The sequence below is a fragment of the Canis lupus genome, chromosome 4 (genome assembly GCF_048164855.1).
Source record: "Canis lupus baileyi chromosome 4, mCanLup2.hap1, whole genome shotgun sequence".
NCBI lineage: Eukaryota > Metazoa > Chordata > Mammalia > Carnivora > Canidae > Canis > Canis lupus.
The window spans coordinates 76,035,502-76,057,821 of NC_132841.1; the positions used below are offsets into that span (position 1 = coordinate 76,035,502).

Consider the following 22,320-nt stretch of genomic DNA (forward strand, 5'->3'; position numbering starts at 1 on the left):
CCTTCGTGGGGGCCTCGCCGGCCCGATGCCGCGCCCCGATCCTCGAGGGGCGGGGGGGGAGGCGGCGGAAGGGAGGGCACGTCACGCGCCGCGGGCAGGAGCCGCGGGCCGGGCGGCCAGGGCGAGCGCCGGCGGAGACCCGAGGGCGCGGCAGCCGCGCGGAGCGGCGAGCCCCGCCCCCGCCCCCCGCTTCCGGCGCCCTCGGGCCCGCCCCGCGCCGGCGGTGCCACATCCTCCGGTGACGTCAGCTGGCGCCGCCATATTGGGAAGGCGCAGCCCCAGCCGCCGCCGCCGCCGCCGCCGCCGCCCGGAGCCCGGCTTCCCCCGGGCCGCGGCCGCACGAGCGGGGAGCGCTGCTCGCCTCGCCTCGCCTCGCCTCGCCTCGCCTCGCCTCGCCTCGCCGGCCCGCCCGTCTCGCGCCGGCCCGTCTCCCCATGACTGCCCCCGGCCCCGCTGCCGACGGACGTCGCCCGGGCGCCGCGATCTAACACGGAAGCCCGGGCCGCGGGCCGCGGGGGGGCGAGGAGGGAGGCCCGGCAGGTCCCGCGGCCCTCTCGGCGCGGCGCGGCGTCCCGGCGGGAGCCATGACCTCGCTGACCCAGCGCAGCTCGGGCCTGGTGCAGCGGCGCACCGAGGCCTCCCGCAGCGCCGCCGACAAGGAGCGGGTGGCGGGCGGCGGCGGCGGCGGCGGCGAGGACGACGCGCAGAGCCGCCGCGACGAGCAGGACGACGACGACAAGGGCGACTCCAAGGAGACCCGGCTGACCCTGATGGAGGAGGTGCTCCTGCTGGGCCTCAAGGACCGAGAGGTGCGGGGCGGGGGCGCGGCGGGGGCGGCGGCGGGGGCCGAGCCGGGGGCCGAGCCGGGCGCCCGCAGGCCCTGCCCGCGCTCCTCCACAGTCTCCCCGGCGCTCTGCACCGCTTCCCCCCTTTTCCCGCCTGTTTAACCCTCGGAGCCCCCCCCCCCCCGCGCGGAGGGCCTGCTGGGGGGAGACCCCTGGGACCCCCAGCACCCCGCGCTCCCGCGGGCCCTGCAGGCCTTCGGACTTGGGGGGGCTCCACGGCTCTGCTTTATTGGGGGGGGGAGACCAGAACCCACGCACACGCGCGCACACCACTTAACCCTGTGCCGTTGGGAATTTCGAAACATTTCAGTGAAGTGCTAATGGAGGCGAAAGTCCTTTTGCACCTGATAAAAAGTTAAAAGTCCCGACAAAATTCTCACGACGCCTCCCGGAAAAGGACTTCCCAGGTTGTAACTTTGCTTTGGGTAAGAGATTATTTTCAGCGTCACTTTTGCATGTCACCGGTCGACTAGTCTCCAGGACGCCGCGCCATCCGAAGGGAAGACTTCCTCTCCCTCGGAGCGCTGCACACGGCGGCTGTGGGGTTGGACCGAAAGGTCTCGCAGCCCCAGGTCTAGGTTAAAGCTGCCAGGGCGGTCTCGGTGGTGGGATTTCGAAAGGTTATTTCCAGCTCAGTGTCTTGGGTCTCAGTGTCTTTCACACACGGAGAAGTGGGAGGAAACCTACTAAGGTGGGATATCTGCATATTCTCCTCCTAGGTTCTGTCGTTAAGGTTTTCCTAGGTTGGCTTCATCACATATCCTTTGATGTACGAAAGTGATTATTTTTAGAGACGTGCAGCTGATCAGCTGGATGAATGGATAGTCTGTAAGTCACACATGGGGAGGTGGTTCTAGAAGCTCGTTTTATCCCAGCACAGAAACTGTACACTTTTTAAGAGTCAAATAAGGAAAACACAGAGCTATCCCAAGTTTGTTTTGAAAAATTTTTTAAAGATTTTATTGATTTGAGGGAGTGAGCGAGCTGAGAGCAGGAGCAGGGATGGAGGGAGAGGGAGAAGCAGAGAGCCTGATACGGGGATATGGGGCTGGATCCCAGGACCCCTGAGATTATGACCTGAGCCCAAGACAGGTGCTTCACCGGCTGAGCCACCCAGGTGTACCTTGTTTTGGTTTTTAATAAAGTTTTCCTAGCTCAGAAAGGTGGGCAAAAAATTTGATCTTTATAAAACAATTTAGTCTTATTTCACCAAAACTTTATATGGACTGTGGCCTCCTAGTATTTAGTGATTTAGTGAAAATAAATTTACTTTGAGGGGATCCCGGGTGGCTCAGTGGTTGAGCGTCTGCTTTCGGCCCAGGGCCTGATCCTGGAGACCCGGGATTGAGTCCCACATCCGGCTCCCTGCATGGAGCCTGTTTCTCCCTCTCCCTCTCCCTCTGCCTGTGTCTTTGCCTCTTTCTGTGTGTCTCTCATGAATAAATAAATAAAATCTTTAAAATTATTTTGATAGAAATGTCTAGAATATTTGTGACATCTAGGTTTCCCATTTGTAGGTTTTTTTTTTTTTTTTTTCATTTGTAGGTTTTAATAATGATCACTTGAAAAGACCTCCCTCTGAGTGTGAAAGGGGCTCTCAGTAGGTTTCTTAACTACTGAGTTACGATGGGAGCAGATTGTATGTGAAACTCTTTTTTGTTCATTACGAAAACAATATACAGATCTTCCTTAATTTACGGTAGGGTTATATTCTGATAAGCCCATCATAAAGTGAGTATTTTAAGTTGAAAATGCATTTAGTACTAACCAACCAAACATTATAGTTTAGCTTAGCCAACCTTAAACATGCGCGGAACATGTTTTATGTTAGCCTACAGTTGAGCAGAATCATCTATCACAAAGCGTATTTTATAGTAAAGTTGAATAGCTCATGTAATTTATTGAATGTCGTATTGAGAGTGAAAAAACAATGGTTGTAAGTACATCCATTGGTTACCCTTGTGATCATGTGGCTATGCCTAGCAAATTGTATGCAGATCACTAGCCCAGGAAAAGATCAGAATTTGAAGTATTACTTTTGTACAGGCATAACATTGAAAAATTAAGTTGGGGATGGTCTGTGGATAGAATGTCTTAGAAATGTGATTTTTAGGAAGTATTCAACTTGCCAGATTTTTAAGCTTCACAATTTAGAATCTTGGTAATAAATATTTTACTTTAAGTGCCGTTCCCCCCCCACCCCCCCCTTTTGGAGCAAAAGTAACATTTTAGAAAATACCAAAAAAAGAAAAAAATGAAGATGGCAGTCATCTATATTCCTGAGTGAACAGTTTTGGTTTATAGTTTTTGATAGTTTTCTGTGTGGATATGTCCTGTGTGTAAAATTAAAACTTAAAGCCGGAAAACAAAAACCCCAACTAAAACCAAAATTAGCTTTTGGATTTGAGTCACTCCAAGTGAGAAATTATGGTGAAAAAGTACCTTTGTTTCCCAAATATGTGTTACTGGAAAAGGTTAAGCTGAAGCATATTGACTTGCTATGTTTCTGTGGTATTCATGAAGATAATCTAAAGAATTTGTTGAAGCTTACTGGTACTTAAAAAGGTAGACAATTTAGATTTCTTTGGTGGCAGGTAAATTGAAACCATGTGTTGTGCTTCTGTCAGGAGCCACTGTAGTTTGGCATCTCGTGGCTAAGGTCCAGACACTAGTCACTTCTGACCATTTCTTGTGATTTCAGCAATCACATAGAGAAACTTTTTATTTCCCCTTTTGCAGGCAAGCCCAGGGAATTGAAGTAGAGGTGGATGGGCTTGGGATTTGACATTGTTTTAGATTTAGGGTTTTACCTATATAACTTGTCTTCACATCTTTTTTTTTTTTTTTTAATTTTTATTTATGATAGTCCCAGAGAGAGAGAAAGAGAGGCAGAGACACAGGCAGAGGGAGAAGCAGGCTCCATGCACCGGGAGCCTGATGTGGGATTCGATCCCGGGTCTCCAGGATCGCGCCCTGGGCCAAAGGCGCCAAACCGCCACCCAGGGATCCCTTCACATCTTTATAGTACTAATAACCAGACCTATAACCTTCTCCATTCATAAGTTTTGGGAGGTTTTCCCCCCTGTGTCTTCAACTTGTATCATTCTATATAGGAGGTAAGGAATTACTCTTACCTAGAGCCTAGGCGTTTATGCTTCTTAATAATTAAATTTATGGGGACACCTGGGTGGCTCAGCGGTTGAGCGTCTGTCTGCCTTTGGCTCAGGGCGTGACCCCGGAGTCCCGGGATCGAATCCCACATCGGGCGCCCTGCATGGAGCCTCCTCCTCCCTCTGCCTGTGTCTGCCTCTCTCTGTGTCTCAAGAATAAATAAATACAATCTGTAAAACAAAAACAAGCAAAAAAAGATTTTAATTTGTTTGATAGTAAGTTTCAAGCTTTAGGGACAATATGTAGGTTAATTGACTGCTTTAGCTTACATCCATCTTTGTTATCTTTGGGTACTCTAAAGATATTAAAACCTAAAATTTAAGGTTAGGTTAGGTCATTAATGATGGATATATTACCGGGGTGTGTGTGTGAGAACTATTATATTTGAAATCCAAACAACTGAGAAAAAGTTAAGAAATCATAAAATGGTGAAAATTGGTTTTACTTTTCTTTTTTGTTTTTGTTTTTAAGATTTTATTTACTCATGAGAGGGAGAGATGGAGAGATGGCACACAAGGGAGAGCCCAAGCAGGGGGAGGGGCAGAAGCAGGGAGTCTGGCTTGGGGTTTGATCCCAGGACCTTGGGTTCACAACCTTAGCCAAAGGCAGACACTTAATCCACTGAGCCACTCAGGCACCCTTTACTTTGACTTCTAAAAAAAGCTGAGATATTATGGCTTTTTTTTTTTTAATTTTTTTTAAATTTTTATTTATTTATGATAGTCACAGAGAGAGAGAGAGAGGCGCAGAGACACAGGCAGAGGGAGAAGCAGGCTCCATGCAGGGAGCCCTACGTGGGATTCGATCCCGGGTCTCCAGGATCGCGCCCTGGGCCAAAGGCAGGCGCCAAACCGCTGCGCCACCCAAGGATCCCGATATTATGGCTTTTTAAAAAATTTTTTTGTTCAAAAATGTATACAGGAAAGTGCATGTAAGTGTGATGAATTTTCACAAACTGAACACAACTGTTAAACAGTTTATTCCACCTAGGTCAGGTGCCTGGGTGGCTCAGTGGTTGAGCGTCTGCCTTCGGCTCAGGTGGGGATTCCAGGGTCCTGGGATCGAGTCCCACATTGGGCTCCTTGCAGAGAGCCTGCTTCTCCCTCTGCCTGTGTCTCTGTGCCTCTCTGTGTGCCTATAAACAAAATCTTAAAAAAAAAAAGCATCTAGAAATAGAACCACTTTCCAGAAGCCCCAGGTGATGCCTTTCAAGTTACTGCCTACTCCTCAAGGGTACCCACTAGCTTTACTTTAGAATTCAACATAGAATAATTTTGTCCATTTTGGACTTCCATTTGCATCTTTTGTTTTGCATTGTGACATCCGTATTGTGTGGGTTGTCATTTGTTCATTTTCTGTGAATTACCAATTTAACACATTTCTAATCTACAGTGTTTACAAAATGACATTGACTTACATTCTGAATCTAGTGCCCCTCCAGTTCTCTTTTTACTGAACAGAAGACTCAGCTTGCCAACAAGCAGATGGTCTGGCCTCAGATTTTCTATTAGGAGTATCTCTAAAGTCATTGTGAGGAATTTTTTCTTTTTTTGAATTTAGATATACATTTTACACTTTTTACCAGTGATTTTTCCTTTGTGGCTTTTATTAAAATACGGGTGTCCTAACCCCCTCTGCGATTCCGGTTGTTCAGTCTGGATGGAGCATCAATGACATAGATATTAAGTAAATCTTGGGGTGGCCTGGGTGGCTCAGCGGTTTGGTGCCGCCTTCGGTCCAGGGCCTGACCCTGGAGACCCGGGATTGAGTACCACGTCGGGCTCCCTGCATGGAGCCTGCTGCCTGTGTCTCTGCCTCTCTCTCTCTGTCTCTCAAGAATAAATAAATAAAATCTTAAAAAAAAAAAAAAAAGATATTAAGTAAATCTTTAGAGGCCACAGCAAGGATGGTAGGCTTAAGCTTGAATTCAACTTCCAAATTAGCAAGATTCCTGTAATCTCTCCCTATTTTTGAAGGGGAAAGGCAGCAGATGAGCCACATATTTTCCTTTCCCTATTTGATTTTTCCATAGCTGCCTCCAAGAGCCATAGAGTTTTCAGAATACCTCATAGAGAATTACCTCAAATAAGTAGTGTCATATGCTTTTTTTTTTTTTTTTGCATTTTATTTCTTTATTCCCTCAGGACATCATTTTTAAATTATATTTATTAAAAATTTTAATTGAAGTATAGTTGATGTATTAGTTTCAGGTGTATAACAGTGATTTGATAATTATAAACATTTCAGAATCCTCGCCTTAATAAGTGTAGTTAGTATCTGTCAATGTACAAAGTTATTACCATATTTTGTTATTATTATTTTCAAAGACTTTATTCATGAGAGACCGAGAGAGGGAGAGAGAAGCAGAGATATAGGTAGAGAGAAGCAGGCTCCATGCAGGGATCCCGGGTCTCCAGGACCACGCCCTGGGCCAAAGGCAGGCACTAAACCGCTGAGCCATCCAGGGATCCCCAGTTATTACCATATTATTGACTAATCTCTATGCTGTACTTTTTATTCCCTTGACTTTTTATTTTATTTTTTTATTTTTTTATTTTTTAAAATTTTTATTTATTTATGATAGTCACACAGAGAGAGAGAGAGGCAGAGACACAGGCAGAGAGAGAAGCAGGCTCCATGCACCGGGAGCCCGATGTGGGACTCGATTCCGGGTCTCCAGGATCGCGCCCTGGGCCAAAGGCAGGCGCCAAACCGCTGCGCCACCCAGGGATCCCTCCCTTGACTTTTTAATTAATTTTAATTAATTTATTTAAATAGGCTTCATGCCCAGAGTGGAGCCCAACGCAGGGCTTGAACTCGCGACCCTGGGATCAAGACTTGAGCTGAGATCAAGTCTGACACTTAACTGAGTGAGCCACCCAGGCACCTCTTGATTTACTTATTTTATAACTGGAATTTTGTAACTTTTAGTCCCCTTCACCTTTTTCACTCATCCTTCCCCCCCTTTTTTTATTTTTTAAAGATTTTATTTTTAATTTATTCATGAGAGAGAGAGAGCGAGAGAGAGGCAGAGACACAGGCAGAAGGAGAAGCAGGCTCCATGCAGGAAGCCCGACGTGGGACTCGATCCCTGAACCCCAGAATAACACCCTGAGCCGAAGGCAGATGCTCAACCACTGAGCCACCCAGGTGTCCCAGTGGAAAAGTTCTTAAATTGGAGTTAACAGATGGAGTTTAGAAACTGAGCACTCAGCAATTATGTGTGGATTTTTCTAGAGAAAGAGGACATAACTTTCATCATATACTCAAAGCACTTAGTGAACCAGAAGATTAAAAGATAACTGAATAGGAGCTGTTTTAGTTTAACTTTTTGGTTTTTTCTTTTCTTTTTTAAAAGATTTTATTTTTAAATAATTTCTACACTCAATGTGGGACTCGAACTCACAACCCCAAGATAAAGCATTGAACCAGCCAAGTGCCCTGCTTTACCTTTTAAAAAAATTTTTTTTTTTTTTTTTTTTTTTTTACTTTTTTTGGCGGGGGGAGTGCGGGGGGAAGGGACAGAGGGAAAGGGGAAGAAAGAATCCTAAGTAGGTTCTCCACTCCCAGCAGAGAGTCCCAATGCAGGGCTCCATCTTACAACCCTGAGATCATGACCTGAGCTGAAACCTAGAGTCAGGCACTTTACTGACTGAGCCACATAGGGAGCCGGTCTTTTTTTTTTCTTCCTGAAAACTTACAGAAAATTCCAGGTTTCAGGGTTGCAGTGAGTTGGATTTGAGTTTTTGAGATTTGAGGTAGGAAGCTGACATTTCTGTAGCCTGGTCATCTTGTTTGAATGACATCACAAGCTGTGTAACTACCACATCTCGAATTCTAACAATGTCCATATTTTTATCATATATTTACTGAGCCAGTCCTTTGATGGAGTACAAACACTAGGAAGAAGACCTCTATGTACAAGGCCATTTTATTTTAGTTCTGTATGTCAGAACTCATTGTAAACTACAAAATGAAATTCTGTTGCTGTTCTAGAATTTTTTGATAGTGAATATCTCTTCTGGCATATACTATCACTCAATCAGTATTTATTAAGTAAATCATGTATTTTTTTTTTTTTTAAATCATGTATTTTTGATGGGGGTCATGTGATCCCTAAGGGAATGAAAGTTGGTTCTGGGGATGGTAGGGAGAAGTTCTTACTTTTTACATATAAGCATAAATATGCATAGGTCGTATAAACAGGCAATGTATTCATCTTATTAAAATTGTGGGGGTGGGGAAAGGGTGGTTAGGGAAAAAAGTCTGAAAAAGCTCCTTTAGGGAGCAGTAATGGAAAAAAAAGTTGAGAAAGAGATGAATCAGTATTGAAAATACTAAGTTTGTACTCTTAACCTGAGGTTTAGAAAATTCTCATAGGAATTTTTATTGTAATAGAATTTGGCTTCTAGTTCAGTAGTGGGAGGAACAATTTTAGGGTACAACTGTAGGAGGGTTTTTTTTTTTTTGTAGGAGGTTTTGAGTGAGATTTTAAGATCAAAGTTGTTCTTGTTGATAGTGCTTAGGTAAAGTTTTGTGAGTTGTCCCATTCCCCCAATACCTTCTAGGAGAGCCTGGAAATTAAAGAACTACATATAAATTGCTAATGGTTATTTTTACTCTGGTTTCGTTTTCTAGTTTCAGTTTCTTAAAAACCATTTTTAAAGCTTTATGTTATATGAAATAAGCTCAAAATAACATTTAAGTATTGTACTTTAAGAAAAAAGAATAACTTAAATTTTTTTCACTGAAATTGAGCTCGTCCTTTAATTTTGGATCTATATTACCTAAAATGGAAGCAGGTTTAGTGTCCATAGGTTCAGTTTAACCCAATTACTGAACACATTCTGTATATCAGTCTCTTCTTGGTGGTGGGGTTTCAAAGAATAATTTCTTACCCTCAAGGAGTTTCCAGTCTATGTAGAAGACATATGCAAATGATTATCATAAAACAGATTGCTGACTTTCATGAAAGTACATGTTAAGTGTAGCATGGAAATAGTGGTGGTGGTGGGGGGAAATAGCATCCCCACTATGTTTTGGATCAGCAGCCAAAAGACTGCCATGTTCCTGACTTCCTGCCTTGCCCTTACTAGTTAGCCTGCCTTGCCCTTGACTAGTTAGAACAACTAGGATAAATGATTTTAATTCTTAGACCCAGTGCTAAGTTTTCCCCGGGCAGAATGGGCTTACGTTTGTGGGCTGTCCCATAACTTCTAGATTATAGGGGTCCCCTGAATTGGTATATGTGTAAGTGCTTTGAAAACTGCAAAGTACTGAATGAATGCAAATGGGTAATTACCTAGCCCCCAGAAGCAACTTAAAATTTATCATGGTATTGATATGTATTTAATATTTTCCTATTTTTATTGTTTCTTGACCCTCTTTTAATTTATCTACTGGGCTTAGAACATTCCTCTTCTGACCCCTATATCACCATTTCTTCCCACCTTTCTGTGGTCCTACCACCTGTCTTTGATGACCCCACCCTCCACCCCCTTTGGGGAGGGAGGTGATGGGATGAAGTCCTTGCCACCTGACTTCTTCTCTTAAGATGGTAGGGCTGGGTTTTCTGGAGAAGGCTTGGCTCATAATCCTTTCTTTTATAATTTATTTAATTGAAAAAGATTTTCCTGTTTCCCTCCTTTTATTTTTCATTTTCCCCTTGCTATAGGTCCTTTGGCTACCAAGGCCTTCCCTGAGGGGGTTGAAAGTAGGGAAACATGGGAACAGCAGTTTCCAAAGTTGTATGAAATTATAAAACAACTTTGTGCAGGACTTTTTGTTAAATGAGTCTAGGGATAAAGTAACCAGAAAAGTCTTAGTTTTCACAGGCGTATAGTCTAGTAGTGGAGAGACACATGAGAATTAAAGTAAGCGTAAAGTAGCATCATCCTAAGTGCCACTCGAGTAGTGGAGACAATGCATTTTTAGTTCAGAGGAAGTAGTGAATTAGGCTGAGGCTGTTCAGGAGAATGTCAGGAGCAGAGGGGAGTTGAGCTGGGCATTGTACTACTTACAGAAGAAGGATGGGCATTCCATTCTAGGAGAGGAGGGGAGGCTGGGCCTTGCAACAGAATCTCCCAGGAGATTCTATTCACAAAGTAGTTTGAAGCTGACTGGAAATTGGTTTGGGATTAACTTTCATTTGATTGTCACAAATATTCTTTTAAGGACTCCTCTCAGCCAGGTGTCTCATGCATCTGTGAAATTTTTTTTTTTTAAAGTGTTCGTTTGTGTGTGTGTGTGTGTGTGTGTGTGTGTTTAAATCATCATTAGATGTGGTCACTTTATTGTTTTTTTTTTTTTAATTTTTATTTATTTATGATAGTCACACACACAGAGAGAGAGAGAGAGAGAGAGGCGCAGAGACACAGGCAGAGGGAGAAGCAGGCTCCATGCACCGGGAGCCTGATGTGGGATTCGATCCCGGGTCTCCAGGATCGCGCCCTGGGCCAAAGGCAGGCGCCAAACCGCTGCGCCACCCAGGGATCCCTCTATGAAATTTTATTTTATTTTATTTATTTATTTTATTTATTTTTTATTTTTTTTTAATTTTTATTTATTTATGATAGTCACAGAGAGAGAGAGAGAGAGAGGCAGAGACACAGGCAGAGGGAGAAGCAGGCTCCATGCACCGGGAGCCCAACGTGGGATTCGATCCCGGGTCTCCAGGATCGCGCCCTGGGCCAAAGGCAGGCGCTAAACCGCTGCGCCACCCAGGGATCCCTTATTTTATTTTATTTTATTTTATTTTTTTTAAATTTTTATTTATTTATGATAGTCACAGAGAGAGAGGCAGAGACACAGGCAGAGGGAGAAGCAGGCTCCATGCACCGGGAGCCCGATGTGGGATTCGATCCCGGGTCTCCAGGATCGCGCCCTGGGCCAAAGGCAGGCGCCAAACCGCTGCGCCACCCAGGGATCCCCCTCTATGAAATTTTAAATTAGAAAATTGTTTAAACATACATTGTAGTGATTTTCGTAAACTATTGGATGTGTTTAGAAATGATTGCTTAGTTTGAATTTAAGGTAATCTGTCTATCCATCATCCATCTCTTGTTCTCAAATAGATGAGGATCTTTTATGATCTGGGCCCACTGACTGCTGGGCTAGAAAGATTAAAATGGTTCCGTTCTACAGTCTCAGTAGTCTTGTGACTGATAGGTCTGAAAGAGTAAAAGGAAAGCTGGAGGTTCTTGATTTTTAAATTTTTTTTTTATTGTCACAAAATATATGTCACGTAAAATTTACTATTTCAGCCATTTTAAAGTGTATAATTCAGTGGCACTAAGGACATTCAGATTGTTGTGATGTTGCAGCCATCTGTAGAACGTTTTCATCATTCCAAACAAATTATACCCATTAATCACTAACTCTTCATTTCCCCATTTCCATTAGGTTCTGGCAGCCACTACAGATGATCCCCAACTTACAGTGGTCTGACGTACAAGGTTTTTTTTTTTTTTTTTTTTAATTTTGTAAAGATTTTACTTATTTATTCATGAAAGACACACGGAGAGAGAGGCAGAGACACAGGCAGAGGGAGAAGCAGGCTCCCTGCAAGGAGCCCGATGTGGGACTCGATCCTGGATCCTGGGATCATGCTCTGAGCCAAAGGCAGACGCTCAACCACTGAGCCACTCAGGCGCCCCTGACTTACAATTTTGACTTCATGACGTGAAAGGGATATGCATTCAGTAGAAACCATACTTGGAATTTTGATCTTTTCCCAGGCTAGCAATGTGGTCCAGATACTCTCCCCTTATGTCTGGCAGAGGATAGTGAGCAGCAGCTGCCAGTCAGCCCTGTGATCAGGAGGGTAAACAACTGATAATTTAGAACTATTCTGAACTGATACAACCATTCTGTTTTTCACTTCCAGTACAGTTTTTAGTATATTACATGAGATATTGAATACTTTATTATAAGATGGGTTTTGTGTTAGTTTTGCCCAATTATAGGCTAATCTCCATGTTTTGAGCATGTTTAAGGTGGGCTGGGCTAAACTATGATGTTTGGTAAATTAGGTGTATTAAGTATGTTTTCAACTTAAAATTATATTTTTGACCTACAGAGTGGTTTATTGGGATGTCACTCCATTATAAGTTGATGAAGATCTATATTCTACTCCTATATCTGAATTTGACTATCCTGGGTGCCCTATGGAAGTGGAGTCATGCATTTGTCATTTTGTGTCTATTTTACTTAGCATAATATTTTCAAGTTTCAATTGTGTTATAGCATGTATTGGAAATTTCATTCCTTTTTGAGGCTGAATAATATCCCATTATATGTATATACTACATTTTGTTCATCTGTTGATGAACATTTTTAGTTTTTTCTTTTTAGCTGTTGTGAATAAGTTTGCTTTGAACACTATTGTACAAATAACTGTTTGAGTCCCTGCTTCAGTTCTTTTGGAAACATACATTAGAAGTGGGATTGCTGGAACATATGGTAATTCAGTGTTCAAATTTTTGAGGAACTACCATATTGTTTTCCACAGCGGTTGGACCATTTTACATTCCCAGAAGCAAAGCACAAGGAAAGCATCTTCTGCACGTTTTGGCCAATACTTGTTTGTTTTTTTGGGGGTGGCGGCGGCGGCGGTGGTGGTGATAGCCATTGTAACAGGTGTTAAGTGGTTTTGATTTGTATTTCTCTAATGATTGGTAATGTTGAGCATCTTTTTATGTGCTTATTAGACATTTGTATGTCTTCTTTGGAGAAATATCTATTCAAAGTTTTTTCCTGTTTTTTTTTTTTTTTTTTTTTTTTTTTTTTAACCAGGTTGCTTTGTTGAGATTTAGACGTTTTCTTATATTCTGGATATTAATCACTTAGTAGATATATGATTTGCAAATACTTTCTTATGTTATATGGGTTACTTTTCACTATATTGGTAGTGTCCTTTGGTCCACAAAAGTTTTTAAGTCTGCTTTATTTATTTATTTTTCTTCTGTTGCCTGTGCTTTTGGTGGCATATCCAAGAAGTTATTTCAAAATTTAATGTCTTGAAGCTTTTCCGCTGTTTCCTCCCATGATTTTTATTATTTATTTGTAAAGATTTTTGTTTGTTTATTCATGAGAGACAAAGAGGCGGAGACATAGGCAGAGGGGCAGAAGCAGGCTCCCTGTAGGGAGCCTGATGCAGGACTTTATCCCAGGACTCCAGGATCACAACCTGACCTGAAGGCAGACGTTCAACCCCTGAGGCACCCAGGCATGCCCTCCCGTGATTCTTAAAGTTTTAACTCTCATGTTTAGGTCTTTGATAGTTTTTTTTTTTTTTTTAAATTTTTATTTATTTATGATAGTCACACACAGAGAGAGAGAGAGAGGCAGAGACATAGGCAGAGGGAGAAGCAGGCTCCATGCACCGGGAGCCCGACGTGGGACTCGATCCCGGGTCTCCAGGATCGCGCCCTGGGCCAAAGGCAGGCGCTAAACCGCTGCGCCACCCAGGGTTCCCGGTCTTTGATAGTTTTGAGTTAGTTTTTGTGTATGGTGTAAAGTAAGGGTCTAACTTCATTCTTTTGTATATGGATATCCAGTTTTGTCAATGGCATGTGCTGACAAGATTGTCCTTTCTTCATTGAATGGTCTTGGCACACTTGTCAAAAAAAATCATATGACTGTACATGCAAGAATTTATTTCTGGGCTCTATTCTAGTCCATTGGTCTGTATTGTCTTTATGGTAGTAGCACATTGTTTTGATTACTCTAGTTTTATAATAAGTTTTGAAATCAGAAGTGTGAATTTTCCAACTTTGTTCAAGCTGTAAATTTTTTTTTTTAAAGATTTATTCAAATTTATTTATTCCTTCTTTGCTCTGAGTTTATATATAAATAGAGGCTTCCCTTACCTGTCTTCCTCCCATCTCTATCTGCGACTCCTTCCTTTTTGTTACAGGGAAAAGGGTCTTCCACTTAAAGTTAACTCCCTTCCTCACCTCAGTATATTCTCCTTTGGGGACTGTGCTCTCTCAGCTCTCCCTTTTCCTCCATTCATCTCTTCTAGTAAGTGCACATTAGTATTTGCCATCATGGCTTTATTTTCCCCATACCTTTGTAGATGTGTTCTGATTATAAATCTTGTTATTAGTAACTTTACTTACTTTCAGGAATTGGCATTGAGAGTCTAGGGTTTGTATTTTTATGTGATTTCTTTCACTGGTGTGTGATGTGACTCTTCTCTCACCTCCAGATTTCTTTCTTTCTTTTTTTTTTCTTTTCTTTTCTTTCTTTTCTTTCTCTTTCTTTTCTTTCTTTCCAGAGAGAGAGAGAGGCAAAGATCCAGGCAGAGGGAGAAGCAGGCTCCATGCAGGGAGCCCAACGTGGGACTCGATCCCAGAACTCCGGGATCACGCCCCAGGCCGAAGGTGGTGCTAAACCTTAAGCCACTGGGGCTGCCCACCTCCAGATTTCTTAGATCACATTTTGGTTGATGCTTTTGCCTGGTCTGTGGAACAGTGGCAGCCTTTTCCTATTCCTATAGTGGAAAATGTATTATCATCTTAGTAGCTAGTAAGAGGATTCCTCTGAAGGGAGGAATTCCTGTGGCCTGTTGTCCAGATTACAGTGAGGAGGGGGAGAGTGATTCTCTCATCACCAGTAGAGTGGGCAAGAATGCTGGGTGCTGTGGGGAGTGGGTAAAGAAGACCTGCAGTTGAGGAGTGTGCCCAGACAACATGGGAAATGGTAGGGAATGCTCTAAGGAGACAACCTGAGCAGAATATTGGATGAGATTTGGCATGTTACTTGACAGGAAACTACCATTCTAGACAGTATATTATTGACAGGGTATATATGAAAATAACTATATGGGAAAGTCATCTTTCTAAAATATTTTACACAGCTGAGGAAGAAAATTTGTTGTCCAATAATGAGAACTAAGTTATGAGGGGTAGTTTGTGTGGAATAGGGAAAATAAAAAATCATTAGTACTTTAGGATTTTTTATTTTTTAAGATTTAATTAGTTTGACAGAGAGCTCATAAGCAGGAGAAGTGGTAGGCAGTGGGAGATGTAGAAGCAGGCTCCCCACCGAGTAGAGAGCCCTGGGCCTCAATCCCAGGACACTGGAATTGTGACCTGAGCTGTGGGCAGACACTTAACCCACTGAGCCATCCAGGTGCCCCATACCTTAGGACTTTTATTTTTTTTTATTTATTTTTATTTTTTTTTACCTTAGGACTTTTAAACAGAAGTTGGAAATGATACTGGAGGCAGTTGGAGGTTTTAAAGATAGCAGTAATGCTGTAAGCTAGATTTTTAGAAACCATTTCCTTAAGTGAAGAAAGAATTGATAGAGAATCAGGAGTCGGGAAGATTGGTAGTATGCTTGAGGTTACTAGCATTTGTGAAATTTGGTGCCGGGGTCTTGAATACTGAGGACACAGGCTTGATTGGAAAGATAGTTTTTATAGAAGAATTAATAGGATTTAATTACCATTAAAGCTTAGAGGAGAGAAGATGATTGGTTTGAATTTAAAAAACTGTTAGGGTAATAATACTTTCTTAATTATTTTCTTGTAAGAGCCTGTACTCCTTGTGGGTAAAGGAAATAAAATCAGTTCAGCTTTTATTCCTTTGACAAACACTTACAGAGGGTCGGTCTACTGTATGCTAGGCACTGTACCGGGGAAGACAGATACCTCTATCAACACACAAATTTGCATATATGTGTGTATAATTACACATTGCGAACGTTATTAAGAAGAAAAATTAGAGTATGCTGTGAGAAAGTGGGAGTGGGGGGAGGATACAGGGAAGAACTTTCCAAGGAAATGTTTAGGCTGATACTCAATGAATAGGAGCCACAGCCAGTGAAGACAGGTTAGTTGAATATGCTCCAAGGCTCTGAGGTGAGACAGCTTGACTTGGTTTAAGGAACTGAAACATGGTTCAGGCAGGTGTGGGGTGATGGGGGTAAAGGCCTGAGATTATGAACACACAAGATAGGGTTTTACAAGTCAGGTTAAGGATGTTGTATATTATCCTGAGTGCAGTTGGGAAGCCATTGAAAGATTTTGGGGAGTGATATACCTAATTTTCATTAACAATGACAATAAAAGTTCTGGGTAGAAAATGGATTGAACAAAGGCAAGTGATGAAAGTTGGGTGGGAACATTTTGGGCTATATTATTTTAGTCTTATTTTAAGTGAATTTGCTCATGTTTATTTTTCAGTTAAAAACAGCGAGATCTCATTCCAGTATTGTTTTGTAACCCTTTTTCTCTTAATGATATATAGTGGACCACCTTCTCATGTTAGTAAATATGTATTGACTTGGTATATATTTATGGAAAAAAATTCAGATGGCATAGAAAGAAATACTGTGTCTCATTATTTGCAGTGACTGTGTTATAGAACGTGTTATTTGATGTACCATAATTAATAGGTGTGCATGTTGTGGATTTTCATTTATTTTTCTAATGGCCTGGAAATCGCAGTATTACTTTAGCTTTTCATGTTTTTATTACCAGGTTCTCCTATATAATCTCATCCTTGTCTCTACCTGGCAGCCAATTCTTACTCATTTGTAGCTGAAGCTCTTTTCATCTTACTGTAATGCCCTAGGCAATGTTAGTTACTCTCATCCCTTTTGCTTGTTGTGTATCTAACACCTACCACAATGTCTAGTGTATTCTAGGTGTTTATGCATATGTATTAGTCTGCTGGAGCTGTCACAATAAAAAAAATACCAAGAGAATTGGTTTAAACAAGTTTCTTCACAGTTCTGGAGGCAGGAAGTCTGAAGATAGGATGCCTACCCGGTTGGGATTCTGGTGAGATTCCTCTTTCAGTGTCCTCACATGGCAGAGAGACACAGCAAAATCTCTGGTATCTCTTCTGAGATACACTCATGACTAACTAAACCTAATTATATGTCAAGGGCCCCATCTCCAGTTACCATCACATGGGGGTTAGGGCTTCAAAATGTGAATTTTGGGGGCACACAGTTCAGTTCATAGCATGTTTTTGGAATGAAGGAATGAATGTGAATGGTTGCCATTTTATTCATATTCGTATATTCATATTGAATCACAATTTTATTTTTATTCCATTCTGTGACTTCTGTCTTAAAGATAACCATCTTGATTATGTTTATCACCTCTGCCTAGCAATGTTTTGGCACTCAATAGATATTTATTGAATTAAAATTATATTTTCTTGGGACTGTTGGGTGGCTCAGCGATTCCGCTTCTGCCATTGGCTCAGGGCCTAATCCTGCTTCTCCTCCCTCTGCCTGTGTCTCTGCCTCTCTCTCTCTCTCTCTCTCTGGCTCTCATGAATAAATAAAAACAAATTCTATTTTCTTATTTCAAGAATTAAGAAATTATGTTTTACTTTATGCAGCTTTGTGTCTGCTTCCCAAACGATAGTGATTTTCTACAAGAATATCATACACACACCAACATCTAATAAACAAATGTGTTATGATGACTTGGTAGAAAACTTACATGCTTTCATTATTATATATACTTTTCAAAATGTCTTCAACTTAAAATACTGACAGTGTGATATAGTGGTGGAAACACAGTATTTAGAGTCCCAGCACTGTGGCTTTAGAGATGTCTGTTTCTGGAGTGTGAACATGGACATATTTCTTCTCTAAACCAGACTTTTCTTTTCATTCTTTCTTATTTTAAATTTTATTTTTAAGTAATCTCTACACTCAATGTGGGCTTGAACCTAAGATACTGAGATCAAGAATCGTATACTGTACCAACTGAGCCAGCCCTGTGTCCCTAAGCCTCAGATTTTCCAAATGTAAAATGATAGTATTATACTGTGTTATTTGGAGATGAGATGATAATTTATGTGAAAACAGCGTTGCAAACTGATATGTTTTTGTACTGTGTTTATTAAGTAAGTCCTTTAGTGCTTCCTAGAGAAGAATTTAGATTGGGATTATAGTTGGGTTTTGTTATTAAGATGGTGTTAAATACTCTCTTTAGAACTTCACTGATCATGAGTGTACATTTTCCCATGGAGCTTTCTTTCTTTTTTTTTTTTTTAATATTTTATTTATTCAAGAGAGACATAGAGGCAAAGATACAGACAGAGGGAGAAGCAGGCTCTGCAGAGAGCCAGATATGGGACTCGATCCCGGTGCTCCAGGATCATACCCCGAGCCAAAGGCAGACACCCTCAACCGCTGAGCCACCCAGGCATCCCTTTGCCATGGATCTGTTAAAAAAAAATTCATTTGTTTGAAAGAAAGTCAGTTCGTATTTTTTCTAAAAGATTTTGTTTACTTATTTACTTATGAGAGATACAGAGAGGCAGAGACACAGGCAGGAGAAGCAGGCTCCCCGTGGGGAGCCCGAAGCAGGAATTGATCCCGGAACCCCAGGATCACACCCTGAGCCAAAGTCAGATGATCAACCACTGAGCCACCCAGGCATTCCAAAAGGAAATCAGTTTGTCTTACACTTAGTTTTGTGTCTCAGTATTGAAGAGATTAATGGCAGGTGTGGAAAGAAAAATGAGTATCGTAGTCCTTAACCACAGGGATTACCCAGTGGAGGGGAGACCTGAAACTGAACCCTCAATATACACTATGTTTTTTTTTTTTCTGCACATGCATATTTATGATGGTTTAATTTATAAATTAAGCACAGTAAGATTAAGAACTAATAATAATAAAATAGAGCAGTTAAAACAATGACCTGTAATAAAACTTAGGTGAATATGGTCTTTCTTAAAATGTCTAATTGTACTGTACTCCCCATTCTTCTTGAGATGATTTGAGATGATAAAAATGCCTACATGATGAGATGAAATGAAGCAAATGGGTAGGGACATTGTAATGTAGCATTAGACTGCTGTTGATCCGACCCATGAACTCAGGAGGACCATCTGCTTCTGGAATGTAGTTGAACATGGGTAAGTGAAACTGGATAAAGGGGCAAGGGGGGACTACTCTGATATCTTCTTTCATTTTCATGGGGGCTCAAGTGAAGCACACCTGGATTACCCATTAAACAAATAGATCTTGGAAGGCAAGACAGAATAATAGAGCCAGGGCTTTGGAGCTAGAGAGACCAGTTTCAGTTCCTGCTTTGCCACTCAGTAACTTTGGCAAGTTCTTTAATTCCCTTGAGCCTCAGTTTGATTATCTTATGAAAATGGAATAATAATGCCTACTTTATAAGGTCTCCAAGGATTAGACATGGTGTACATTAAATGCCTAGCCCAGTTTTAGCATACAGTAGATACTTAGTCTGTGGCGGACTATGAGTATATGGAGAAAAAAGGATTTGGGGAGGATATGTTTGAAATGTTAATAGAAGTCATCCTTGAAGGAGTGGGTGAGGATGGAAGGGGAGAGGATGAGGTAGGGACTTTAATTTTCTCTTGTATACTTCCATTTGAAAACAATTGTTAAACAAGTGAGAGTGACTGAGCTGTCTCAAGAGGAGTGTATAAATAAGACAACTGGTCCCTGGCTGGCTCAGTTGGTGGAACATGTAACTCTTGATTTCGGAGTTGTGCGTTCAAGCCGCATGTTGGATGTAGAGATTACTTAAAAATCTTAGAAAGAAATGTATACATAGGATGAGACCACTGAGCGTTACACTTAAGGAATAAATGGAGAAGAGTAACCTGTAAAAGCCTGAACAGGAGCTGCTGAGTAACATAGCCAAGTGATGTTATGGAAGCCAGGGGAGGAGGAGGGAATGTTAACAACATCAGCATTAGATGTTGTACTGCAGTTACTTAAGAGATTTGTTGAGAACTGTATCAGATTGCATTGGTTTGATAGTGAGAGAGTTATTTTTTGGGGTACCAACCCTTGCCCCATGCGTTTGCAAGTTCATGTATATATAGCTTTTGACTTCCCCAGAACTTGACTATTATTAGCCTCCTGTTAACTGGAAGCCTTACTGATAATGTAAAGTCTATTGACACAATTTTGTATATATATAATCTGTATTCTTGGAATACATTAGATAAAAGGGGCTCTGGGATGGCTCAGTTGGTTAAGTGTCTGCCCTTGGCTCAGTCATGATCCCTGAGATCAAGCCTGGGATTGACCCCCCACATTGGGCTCTGTGGTCAGTGGGGAGTCTGCTTCTTCCTCTTCCTCTGCCCTTGTCCCCACTTGTACATTTACTCTCTTGCTCTCTCAAATAAAATCTTAAAAGTTAGAGAAAAAATGTTGTTAAAGTCCTAAGGAACAGGAAATACAGTTGCAGTTCTGTATTCTATAGTGAAAAAAATGTACAGATAAGTGGACCTGTGTAGTTTAAACTCATGTTGTTGAAGGGTCAACTGTAGTTTGAAGGAATTTGGGGTCAGTGGGCAGGGTATAGAGCAGGACTGGTCTATGCCCTTTTTCTGAAATAGGCAAACTTGAGGATGTTTGAATGTCAGTAGGAAGGTACTATTATTATATAAGAGGTTTAAGATACTTTAGGAGGACGGGAATTGTGAGGAAAGGTACTTCTTGAGGTAGGAGAGCATGGGTAAAAGGATGAGCTTTAGGCAGTTTTCTTATTGTAACCAGACAAAAGAATGAGTATGGACAGAGTTCAGTTTATTGGTTTGATTCATTGCTAGAAGTTGAGGCCATTCCTATCAGATGGTATTTACTTCTTATGAAGTCACCTGCTCGCTCCATAAAGCAGAAGCATAAAGATAAAAATGAGCCAAGTTCAGAGACTTGAGGAGAAGGGAGTTTTGAAATAGTGTGTTAAGAGCTTTGATGAGGGAAACACAGAAGGATTTGTCAGGTATCATTGATGTCTTAGTTTAAGTTGTATTGAGATGGCAAGGTTTTTTTCCCCCCACTAGCAGTTCAGAAGCACAGAAAAGGAGAAAGTGGATAGCTGGATTGATCTGGAGTTGTTGGAGTTTGACCAGGCAAATGCAATGGAAGAAAAACAAAATGGATTTAAGAAATTAGCAAGAGTAGTTGAAGTGCTGCATTCTGGGCTTGTTTTCCCTATTTTTGAATTGGGAATAAAAATAATACTTCAGAAGATTATTATGAAGGTGTGAGTTACTACATGTTTAGTGTTTAGAATAATACTTGGCATGTGAGTGCTCAGTAAAGTCGTGCTGGTCAGAGTTGAGGGTAAAAATGGAGGGGACTGATGTAAAGAAAGGAGGGAGGTTTGGGATTGGAGTCCCCACAAAATTGAAGAGGAATTGGATGTAGATTGAATTAATTACTTGGATTGGGTTCTAACAGATTCTTGGGGTTTGAGGCTGGTATTAAAGTTCCTAGGGGAGTGAGAGTTCTTAGCCTGGAGTCAGTGGTAGAAATCAGAATAAAACATTTGAGTGGGAATAAAGAATTTCTTTAAAAATAAAAAATTGAAAAAACATAAAAAATTGAAATATAGTTGACATATATTAGTTTCAGGTGTATAACATAGTGACTCAACAATTATATACATTACAAAATTCTCACCACAATAGATGTATTTGTCATCTGTCATCAAACAAGGTAATTGCAATATTATTGACTATATACCCTAAGCTGTACTTTTCAACCTTGTGACTTATTTACTTTATAATGGGAAGTATATATCTCTAAATTGCTATTCACCTAACCCCACACCTTCCTCCCCTCTGACAACTGCCAGTTCCTTATATTTATGATTCTTTTTCAGTTTTTGTTGGTTTGTATTATAGATTCCAAACATAAATGGAATCATAGTAGTTGCCTTTGTCTGACTTATTAGCATATTTTCTAGACCCATTCATATTGTGAAGGGCAAGATTTTATTCTTTTTTATGGCTGAATAATATTTCATTGTGTGTATATATACAGTATCTTCTATATCCATCTGTCATGGACACTTAGATTGCTTCCATATCTTCGCTGTTGTGAATAATGCTGCAGTAAACATAAGAGATGCATGTATCTTTTCAAATTAAGTTAATGGATTGTCATTGCTTCTAGGACTTTTTAGTGCACAAGAGAGAATGTATTTTCTTTAGGGGACAGAGCTAGCAAACACTTTGGGAGGGAAAAATCAGTTTATATATTTTTTGGTTCAAATTTAACATAGATTTTTAGTTTACCCACTGAATTTTATACTTGTATCTCCTTTTCTCATTGAAAATCTTGATTTCTAAAGTATTAACTTGTTATGGTTTACTTTACTTTGTGTATTAGAGTAGTTTCAGGGCGCCTGGGTGGCTAGTTGGTTAAGCGTCTGCTTTTGGCTTAGGTCATGATCTCGGGGTTCTGGGATGAGCCTTGCATTGAGCTCTACACTCAGTGGAGAATCTACTTTTCCCTCTCCCTCTACCCCTCACCTCCCTCTTCTCTCAAACAA

General features: G+C 41.3%; 1 protein-coding gene across 1 annotated transcript in view; it reads left to right on the forward strand.

The window, feature by feature from the left end:
- Nucleotides 1-411: 411 nt before the first annotated feature.
- GOLPH3 (golgi phosphoprotein 3) overlaps nucleotides 412-22,320 on the forward strand; it is a 55,304-nt gene continuing 33,395 nt past the window's right edge. Inside the window, exon 1 of the mRNA XM_072824995.1 lies at nucleotides 412-809. Coding sequence (XP_072681096.1) covers nucleotides 585-809 — 225 coding nt within the window. The 5' untranslated portion in view covers nucleotides 412-584. The remainder of the gene's footprint in view (nucleotides 810-22,320) is intronic.